Here is a 10690-nt window from a genome sequence, read left to right as displayed (position 1 = left end):
GTGTCAAAGTGCTCTTGTGGCCCACTTGGTCTGAGAGGTTGGACCACCCTGCTTTAGAACAGACTACTCTTAATAGGATGGGGTAAAATATTCAGGTTCTTTTAATTACAAATCCTAAAAACAAAATGCAAACGAAGTATTGGGCACATGGTAATTTCACTTCCTTGCCTGCCATTTTGGAATAGATATTTTAGGTCTTCGTTTCTGCTGAAAGTCTAAATGTACGTTTCAAATTGGCAACTTTAAATTAAAACAAAACACAATTTGTAAAAATACCAATCCATTTGAAATCCATTATTTGCAATGAAATACAATATTTGAAATGAAATTTACTTCTACTTAAATTTCATTAGGATTGCAACCCTGGCCTTGCACTGTTCTTTGAGGGAAAACACTTCATAAGGCAATGCTATTTCATTGTTAGTGAAAGGCTAGTTGGGTTTTTTTTAAAAATGTTTTAATCTGTTTAACCTGACAAATTATGGTGATCTTGGTCCTTTGCTTCACCAGTGCAGAGCAAGTACAGTAGCTTTGAAAGCAGGTACCGTATCTTTTCACATCATTATTATTTTATTTAATAAGTACAGAATCAGAAAACTGATTTTGAACGTCTGTTTATTATACCGCTTGTTTTCCTAGCGAGAAACTGAAGCATTACTTGTGGGTAAAATAGTAATAATATGCCCTATATTTCTACAAGAACAATTTCCTGCTATGAAACAGAAGTCAGGACTAAATAAAGTTGATTTGGTCTGAAAACACAATTGCTCCTTTATTTTTATTTTTTTTTAAAAAAAGAACTAACTCTGTCCATAACCAGTTTTCTCCTGAATCTGGACAAAACTTCTGAAATATTAAGCACACCATAAACATAAATTTTTACTATTCATAGTTTATTTCTGTTTCATACATTTTTTTAGTGGTATTTTTTGTTGTAGGTATTTTGAAGAATGCATTGCTTAAATAAATTTAAAAAGGGAGCCCCTTTCTAAGTGGAAATTTCTGCACTAATGCATCTGCTGTCTTTCTCAAAGGTGTTGCAGCTATTTGGTGTGGTATAAAGCTGGTATGAGCATCAAACCGCCAGGAAATGCTTGCTGAGGGGGAACTCACCTATGTTAAATTAAGCATTATAAAGCACATTGCACTTTGTAAGTGATATGCTTAATATTATTAATAATAATAATCACAAAATGCATTTGGTTTTTCTATGTCCTGATGAATTTATTAAGGAAGATGGAAAACCTTCCACGGCCTTGGCAGAGACACAGAAGCAGGTTATTCAGAAGGGGTTCAGGAACCAGCAGCAAAATAAAATGGCATCCTTATTTATACTTGTAAAAAAGCAAAGGGTTGCGACCTGTTTTAATTACAGGAACTGGTGAATAGAACAACATCGCTGTCACTGAAGATGCTGTTCTGCAACTACCAAGAAAGGGGGGGGGGAATTACTAGTTTCCCTGAGCATCCATACTTGTGTTAATTTTGCTATACTATTTAGTGGAACATAGATAACAAAGTGGAAAGAGAAGACATTAACAGTATAATTTAGGGGATTAGAGAAAAATATTCATATTACATAAATAGGATATTTATCAGTGAACCATTTTAAAGATCCACTCCTAACATATTTGTAAGTGTTTAGTGAGTTACGGGCTGCCTTTCATATATTTGTGGAATTCCAACATGACTTTCCACCCATATTAATCTATGGCAGGCAAAAACTATTTTTTTTGAGGATTTCTGCCCCCCGCCCTCCAACAAGCCAGAGGCACCTGCAGTCCTTGTCATGTTCTCGTCTCCAATGGTCTATAACACACTGGTTAAGTTTTTATTTCTACTTTTCAGCAGCTTCTGAGGAGTGATATGTAGCTAATGTCATCAAAGCTTGCACTTTAACATTGCAACTGTAAAGCCAACCCCGGGCGTTTCTGTATCAAAAGCACAGTGGCAAAATTGTCATAAAACTCCGTGAAATAAAAGACCTTGGCGTCCTGTTACAATTTGTAGAAACAAAAAAGACCTTTCCTCAGACTTCTTGCAAACGGTTTAAGTCCAAGTTCAAAAAGGTAGGCTGCGATGGTTAAAACTGCTCTATTGCTGCAAGAACATTTACTGCGAGAGCTACGATTCACTTATCTCACTGCTACACATTAGCAGCCAATAGAGCTATTTCAATCTCGCAAGGTACATATGCACAAATGGCTCACTCTATAGAAAATTCTCTGCTGATAATGAAGTAAGGGGCATGGCATGTCTTCCAGTTATTCACTGGGATCCACAAACTCATGTATTCATGATCTGTGCAACCCCCTTTAGGGTTTTCCTGCAATTTTAACTTCAGCAGCAACTTCGTTTTGGCATGAATGAAAACAGAAATAAAAAGGCGGGAGGGGAGGGGAGGGGGGACCTGGATGTGCATTACCTATTGTGTGTGCATCGTTGCATCTCTTGTTTCACAGTCATTGAGAATAAATATGCAGCGTAGTTTGTGTAAATCACATTTAAATTTGTGTAAATTGAAAAAGGCACAATTGCACCCAAGGGAGACAAGCAGAAGAGGACTGCGTCAGAGCACCGTTGTTTTGATCCAGCTTTTATTCCACTGCTGATGTAGTATTTATCTGTAGAACTCTGTGATTTCATTTCATTTTTAACTGCAAAAATGCTAGTTCTTTGGTCTCTGTTCAAATTGTGTGAATCCAAGATTCCAGCCGTATTTATATTTTGTACCTGACAGTTAAAAGCCATGAACATCCATCTCCCACATCTCACTCTGCTATTAGAATAATCATGGAACACAATTCGGAAATAATATTACATCCTGCATTTTATTCAATTCCATATGACAAAAATAGGAACCTAGACTAAGACATCCATTTCAATCAGTAGATGTGTCAAGCCAACAAGATTTAATAATAAAAAATATTGGATCTAGGTAACAATTCCCAGGTGGTTCAGGGAGGCTCCTAGCCCTACATGGTATCGCAGTATAAAAATAGTGTCTCTCTTCACCATGCAGAGAGGAATGAGCTAACCCTGAATACAAAATGGGGTCAGTCTTACTGTACCTTCATCAGCCATCTTATTTACAACACTTTACATCTCTTTTTAAGTTATGCACATCCTTTAGGGAGAAGAGATAACACTACATGGTACCAAATACTAAACAAAAACAAAACAAAAAAAATATTTCACACCAGAAATGGACACAGATAAATAAAAACATTCATTTGCTGAAAAACAGCAACATTAAGCCACCTCAGTTTTCTTTGTTTCCCAATTTTGAAACACCCCAAACACAAATGGTGGTCACCGATGGTTGGTGTTATAATATAAGGATGTTTATTTTCTATATATATTCTATATATATATATCTATATGTATATATATACACACATACATACCTACATATATATTTGATATATGCATGTATATATGCACATATATATTCTGTGTATCACTGCTGTAGAAAACAGAGCTGTAATAGTTCATTGTTCATTTCAAAACAGAAACAAACTGCTAATAAGTCTTTTAAACTTTTCATTCAATGACACGATGGCAGAAACAGTCCATCCTCTTACAGTAATTTTTTGTTGTTGTTGTTGCACAAGAAAGCGATTGTCCTATTTTATTTTTTTCCATCTCAACTGAGAAGACCTCACTGTCTGATTCTTTCTTCAGGGGCATAAAACGTCTTGTGCTGTTTCCCAGCTACCCATAATGTCCCTTGAACAATTTTGTTGGACGGAAGTTCATAGTGTCAGACTCCACCATGCTTGTAATGCACAAAAATGAGGTAGTACACAAAACATTTACTGTTCAAGTTTTGATTTACGCCCCCAGCCTCACCAACACCCTAGCGTAAGAGTGGAAACATTCCCTTTTGTCACAATTTTAAACAATGCTTTTAAAACAACTGAAAATTATATTTGAATATTCAGAATACATTGTGCTTTGTAGTAAATATCAGAATTATTTTTTTTCTTTTAAAAAAAGAGATCAGTAAGAGTTGGGAATTTACGTTCAAGTTACCACTGATACTTAATATTTTTGTTTTCTGTTTTGCTTTTACATACCAGTGCTATTAAGCAGTCAGCATCCTGCTTGTGGGTGGGAGTGAAAGAGACAGAACAGATTACAGCAAAATTAAGCCTACACAATGTTTTCTTTAGCCTCTCCTAGGCTTGCGCTGATATCACAGCCCTAAGATTAACATATCAAAGGTCTGTTGGAGGGTGGGCTTATAGAAAAGTTAAATGAATCATTTCGGTTTAAGAAATGGCAGGCCCCATTCTACCCAAGAATCTTGACAGTTCTTAGTGGCTTTCCTGTTTAAAGGAGCACAGATCTCTCCTACTGTTTGACCTTAAAGACAAACACAACAAAATATCCCCCCCCCCATTTTTCCTCAAGCCAAAGTACTATTTATAAAATAGTTTACATCTTTGTTCAGATTCAAATTATAGACAAACCTCCCTAAATATAAAATACTAAAAGTGCAATAGTATAAATTAAGAGTTTGCAACACATTATACAAACACTGCCTTTTTATTGTACTGCCTTTGATAACATGAAATGTTTTATTCACAACTGCTTATAATGTTGTGAATAATATATGGTGATAAGGTTTGTCTGTAACTTGTTTTCCAACCATGAACTGAAGTCCACACTACATTTTTTTTCATTTAATAGAACAACTGTCCACATAGCAGCTACAAATATTTAAATTAAAATGGTTTGTTACTGACAGGTACTTGCACATGAAAAGCATGCTATCTTTCCCAATAAAACTTCACAATTTTGCCTGCATTGAAATAAACCACTTATTTATAGGGAAACAAAACTTGCTTTAAAAAAGAAAGAAAATCACATAGCCAGGTGTATTTTGCAGTACAAAAGCTTCATTTAAGGATGGGGCTAGTATATTGTCTGTTACCCGCATTATCTTTACATTATAAATACTACAGACAAGAATACTGTAATCATACACAGCATTAGGGTACTAAATCACTTATTGAGTGTTAGAGGATTTCTAAAAACATAGTTCAAGTTTCTAGCTAAGTGGAACAAAACCAGCAAAGGAAGAGCTGGACTGAAAATGCCATTGAGAAGCCCCCTTTTACTCAATTGGCGTCGTTTTGTTTTGTTAAAGAACAAAAATTGAAACAATTTAGCTTCCTTCAGTCCCTAATGCAGTTTATCCAATGATTTATCGTTTTACTTAAATTTAAAGAGTTCTGCAGTTCTCGCTAACAGTCAGCTCACTGTTGAAAGCAGTGCCATGCAATTCTTGCAAGACAACTTTTCAGCGGACACAAAGTTATGTATTTCTGCTATGGGGGGGGAGAAATCTTAAAGGGAACCTAGGCAATTAGGTCACGAAACTAATGCTTAACTCCCAAAACTGTACATGAAAGAACAAATGTTGTGTTGAGTAGTGGTCCAACAGTTACTTGTTACTTGAATGCTTTTAATTTATGCCAATCTCTTTATTATCCTCAATAAACCTTGTGAATGGACGGTTGGCTCCAGTTTCAGAACTCGCTTTGTCCAAGCCAATGATGGGAGGGCTACTGCCGGTGCGAGCTTTGTCCATGCCACTGGTAATGTTACTTAAAGACGGAATGGCACTTCCGCCTAAACTTACTGGGAGCTGGGGAATGCCTCCATTCTGTATGACAGATATTTCATTGTTCTTCATTGCAAGTCCATTAGTAATAGCTGCAGCGTACTGATTCCAAAAATTTGGGTCAACATTCATGGCCCGAGCTGCCAAATCCTTTTGGAACATTTCAGAAAACTTCAGTGCATCACCACCTAACAAAGCCATGGGGTTTTCCACAGACAGTCGGCGGCCACGTCGTGCAGGAGCGTTATTCCACATATGAGTTCCCATGTGAACCTTTAGAGAAAGAACAAAACAAACAAAAGATTGGCAAAATAAGCAAAATTCAAAATGAGCTACACGGCCCATGAAGAGGCTAGTTTTAAAAGCCAATTTTAGTTTTCACATACAATCATTTCAACAACGCTGCTCTTATAAATCACCCGCATTTATAACAAAAGGAAGAGCAAAAGTAATGTGCATTTTAACATGCTAAACAAAGGTTAAAAAGAAGCTGGGAAATACCTTTATACAAAAGAACAACACGGAAAAGGGTTACTAGGTCCACATGCTATTTGAAAGACTAAAATCTTTCTTTCACCTCAAACTTCTAAACAGGGCCGTCTTAAGCATATCTGGCACCGTGGTGAAAAGATCCCTCCGCCCCGCCCCCTCCCAGAGTTGTCAACCTTTTCCCAAGCCTCTGTGGGCATCACTCTCCTCTCGCGTAGGCTTGGGAGGCAAGCTGCACACCCGCCAGCCATATGGTTGATGGGGCACAGCTGGCAGGTGTGCAGGGAAATGGGAGGCCACCGGCAAAGCCGCGTAGCTCCCCCACTCGCTGGGACGCCCCTGAGAGGCCAGCGCCCTAGCGCAAGGCGCCAGTAAGCCCAATAGGAAAGACGGCTCTGCTTCTAAAGCCCTGAACTCCAGCGCTGCTATTTGGCCTTGCAGAACAGCTTTTGATTCTGCAGAGGTGTCTGCTCCCATCAGAGAATGGAGGGCCTTTTTTGCTGATCTCCATTTCCCATGAAACTCCACCTTCCACGCTGTTCTGGAGGGTGACCCAACTCTCTGGAATAGATTTGGGGGGGTTGCAATGGGAATCAGCAAAAACACACTTTCTCCTTTTGTAAATAGATGCTTCTGTGCGTTCAATAACTATTCCATAAATTGAAATGGAGCACTGGATTTCATCCCTCCTTTCTCAAACTTGTATTTTAAATTAACATATTTGGATTCATGCAAGTTCCATAGTTTACTGCAATGCAAATATGCACAGGTTGTCAGATTTAGCCAACCAACCACTAAGGCCCACAGAAAGGTTTATTTTAAAAATGAAAAATATAAAACAAACAAGTCTCCATTTTGATCGAGTCTCCAAGAGCCATGTGCAAGCCTATGCATGTCGACTCAGAAGTAAGACCTATTCAGTTCAAATGAGCTTACTCCCAAGAAAGTGGGTATTACAATTGTTCCATCAGCACAAGCATTTCAGCTTAGCAGATGGAATGATTTCCCCTCTCTTCCTGTGCATTGTCCTGGGGTTCCTCCCTCCCCCCAGGTTGATTTCAGTCCAATTGCGCTGGCTCCCATTACTGCAACTGTTTAGTTGAATCTCTCCCTCAATTATCCCCCCCGCCCCGCCCGCTTATGCTTAATGACCTGGATGCAAACATCCCACTATATGAGGAGAAAGATTGCTGGTTCACCTCAATATGAAGCCCTTCATGCCCTCTGAAAAGTAGTTTTAGAAGGATGGAGACCCTCCCAAGTGGCATTTTGGGGAAATTGGAGGCTGTTGACAAGATGGTACTTGTTGAATAAGTAAAAATATGTTTAGTCATATACAGTGGTACCTTGGTTTAAGAACAGTCCGGTTTAAGAACAATTCGGTTTACAAACTCTGCAAAACCGGAAATAGTGTCCTGGTTTCAGAACTTTACCTCGGTCTAAGAACAGAAGCCAAATGGTGGAAGGGCACTGGCGGTGGCAGGCCTCATTAGGGAAAGCGTGCCTCGGTTTAAGAACTGTTTTGGTTTAAGAACGGACTTCTGGAATGGATTAAGTTCGTAAACTGAGGTACCACTGTAATGGGATATTTGGATCCAAACCTCATTTCTTAAATGGCCCCAATCCATCTAATATTAGTTGGGACTGAGTACCATAGAAACTAATAGAAAATACTGGTCAAAACTAACTTAAGTCATTTGGCTTTATGTGGAGCTTATTCACAACTGATTTTAACTGGATTGGGTTTAACTGGATTGTCAGTTAAAATGTCTCTCCTTCACTCGTCCCATTAAGCCAGGCATAGGGCAAACTCCAGCCTTCCAGATGTTTGGGACTACAATTCCCATCATCCTTGACCACTGGTCCTGTTAGCTGGGGATGGGAATTGTAGTCCCAAACATAGGAGTTTGCCTATGCCTGCACTAAGCCATGATTTAGCACTGCATGCATGAGCCAGAATGAACTTGACCAAAGCCCCAGCCTTCCCTGCTCTCATCACCTTGTCTTATGCACCTAGGAAAGGACATCACCATTACTTTCCTCTAATCTGGACTTGTTGCGCATGAATCAGAAATTGTGGTTGATCAAAAATTCTGCTAAGTTTCAAAACAAGGCAACTTCAAGCTATAGATGATGAAGCTAGCTTGTTTAACCGTAGTTTGTGATCAGCCATGATCCCTGAGTCTCGCACAGCAAGGAGGCCAACAAAACATAAGAAACTGGGAGCAAATGCTGGTGAACTAGGCCGTGCAGAAGGAGGAGAGTGAAGAGTGTGCAAGTCCAAGGCTTTTTTCAGGCTCCTTTCTATCTCATGCAAATCCTGCAATTGCATCTCACCTTCTTATGTTTACCTGAACTACGTAGGGATAAAAGATGGTGCCACAGTTCTACTTTTAAAATGTTGCTTTTGTGACATATCAAAAACCTGCCACATCCTTGAGCATTGTAAGCAAGTTAGAAATCACAATTTGCAACAGGGGCTTCCCGCAGAGTATTTGGTAACCCCAACTGACAGACTCTTAATATGTTAAATTGCCATGATCGGCAGGAAGATTCAAATATAATCTGATATGGCTAGGGTTTTTTTAAAAAAAGATTACTACTGTCATAAATCTCATGGGTAGTCAGGTTTAACTCAAAGTTTTATTCAAAGCGGACCCATTGAAATTAATGAACCTGACTAAGGGAGCAATCCTATGGATAAGAAGCTAGCATAAAGCAAACCAGTGTCAATTTAGACCAGATCCAAACCCTATCCAACAGCAGGACTGCTGCTCCTGCTCTAAGCCTATAAGAGGGAAATCAAGTATTTAAAATAGTGTTCTATCCTGAGTTGCCAGGTCATGTGACTGAGCTGAACAGGCTTAGGATCCAGCCTAAGCCGCCCCCCTCCCTGCTTTCTGGGTCTCACCTCCAACATGCCCCTTTGGGGGGACTAATAAACTGGCCTCAGCTCAACCAGCTGATGAATCTTAAACGGAGCCAGGGTTGGGGACTTAAAACCAGCTGAGCTGGAGATCCGCTGCATCCTAAGGAGCTCGTCCCAGCAGATCTTGCCATAGGGTTACCCCTGAAATTTAATGCATTAATTTCAGTGGGTCTATGCTGAGTAAAACTCAGTTGAATACAACTCATGCTTCTGCAGCACACAAGTGTGCTGGGAATCTATAACCCCAGATTTTCAAGAAAAACAGGATCGACATAATATTTGTTTATAGTTGCGGAGTTAACTTCATGGAGCTGGAGTTTGTTTGTTTTTTAATCATTTTTAAAATACCAAAGTATTCTACTACAATCTAAGAATTCAGGAGCCATCAATAAAGGGGGAAATGCATGTCTGAAACACACTTTTTTTTTTTTTTAAAAAAGGAATAATTTGTATGCACCCACAAAATTTTAGTTCTTACATTGGGTTCATAATATATAATGTAAGGATGTCACAATATAACAATACTATCCTCATCCCTTGATTTGAGTAAACACATGAGGTTCGGCACATTGTTAAACTCTCACATTCTTACAATTTAAGTTCTGACATTAAAGATTCCCTTCTTACCTTAAGATTCCCTTTTGTGGTAAAAGCTCTACCACAGATTGTGCAACCAAATGGCTTTTCACCAGTATGGGTGCGCTCGTGTATCTGCAGTGCACTTGCTGAGGAGAAGGTCTTCCCACATGACTGACAGTTGTGCTGTTTGGGAGTCCGGCGTGGCGGTGGTGCCAGCATAGGAGTGATGCCCGGGCTCATCACTGACTGTGGTGCAGCAGGAACCTGGATTCCAGCTGGAAGCGACGGGACCTCGCCCAATGAGATCGGCTTGCTGTGACCGTTCACTTCCATTTTGATCAGAGTAGGCGCAGTGCTGGTGACCAGGCTAGGAGTGCTTTGGCTGGGACCTAGAGTAAAGTTGGGTTCAAATAACTGAGAAGGCAGCTCTTTTAATTTGTGTGTCAGTAAGTGCTGTTTTAAATTACCCATAGTGGAACACCCACGATTGCAGACTGTACATACAAATGGACGCTCTTTAGTATGGCTGCGGTAGTGAATTTCCAATGCACTCTTACAAGCAAAAGGCTTGCCACAGATATTACAAACAGTACTTTTAAACTTACCACGTTCTCTGTTCAGGAACAGCAGGCTAAAAGGAGCTTCTTCTTTGATGAGTGGCCTTCCCGGGTTGGTGGCTGTCAAATCCAGTGCACCTCCATTTTCAACAGTAGGTGGTGGTGGACTGTCAGGTTTTTCTGTCTTTAATTGTATTTCTTGGTGTTCTTCCTGGTTGCTAAAACCTGGGGATTTTGATCTGAAACTTTCACTGATGCTGTTTTCAGGAGACAGCGCCTGCATGGATGAAGAAGATTCAGACATTGCAGGGCTCCCTGCACTCTGGCTCTCCAGATCTCCAACAGCGGACGAGGAATCGTTGCTTAAATGGTCACTTTCCCCTGACCCATTTTCTAATGATTTCAGATTGGTCAACTGTTGACAGTTCATGACAGAATCAATCATTTTCATTTGATTTTCCAGAGCAGTAATGCTAGAAATTACAGATGGGGGGGAAGGTGGGC

At 39.6% G+C, this 10690-nt stretch overlaps 1 protein-coding gene across 3 annotated transcripts in view; it reads right to left on the bottom strand.

Moving 5' to 3' along the window:
- Window positions 1-2812: 2812 nt before the first annotated feature.
- The window catches only part of SALL3 (spalt like transcription factor 3), a 24971-nt gene continuing 17093 nt past the window's right edge, over window positions 2813-10690 (bottom strand). For 2 of the 3 annotated variants that reach the window (XM_081873584.1, XM_081873585.1), the window contains exons 2-4: window positions 10235-10690; window positions 9678-10018; window positions 2813-5905 (exon numbers count right to left, since the gene is read on the bottom strand). The exon at window positions 10235-10690 is cut by the window's right edge. In XM_081873584.1, coding sequence (XP_081729710.1) covers window positions 5474-5905; window positions 9678-10018; window positions 10235-10690 — 1229 coding nt within the window. In that variant the 3' untranslated portion in view covers window positions 2813-5473. Of the gene's footprint in view, window positions 5906-9677 lie in introns of all 3 variants that reach the window. The other variant, XM_081873583.1, reaches the window with a different exon arrangement.

This window comes from Podarcis erhardii (assembly GCF_964252035.2).
Source record: "Podarcis erhardii genome assembly, chromosome: 8".
Lineage (NCBI taxonomy): Eukaryota > Metazoa > Chordata > Lepidosauria > Squamata > Lacertidae > Podarcis > Podarcis erhardii.
The sequence above is the reverse complement of the archived record's forward strand: the minus strand, read 5'-3'. Positions and strand labels throughout refer to the sequence as shown.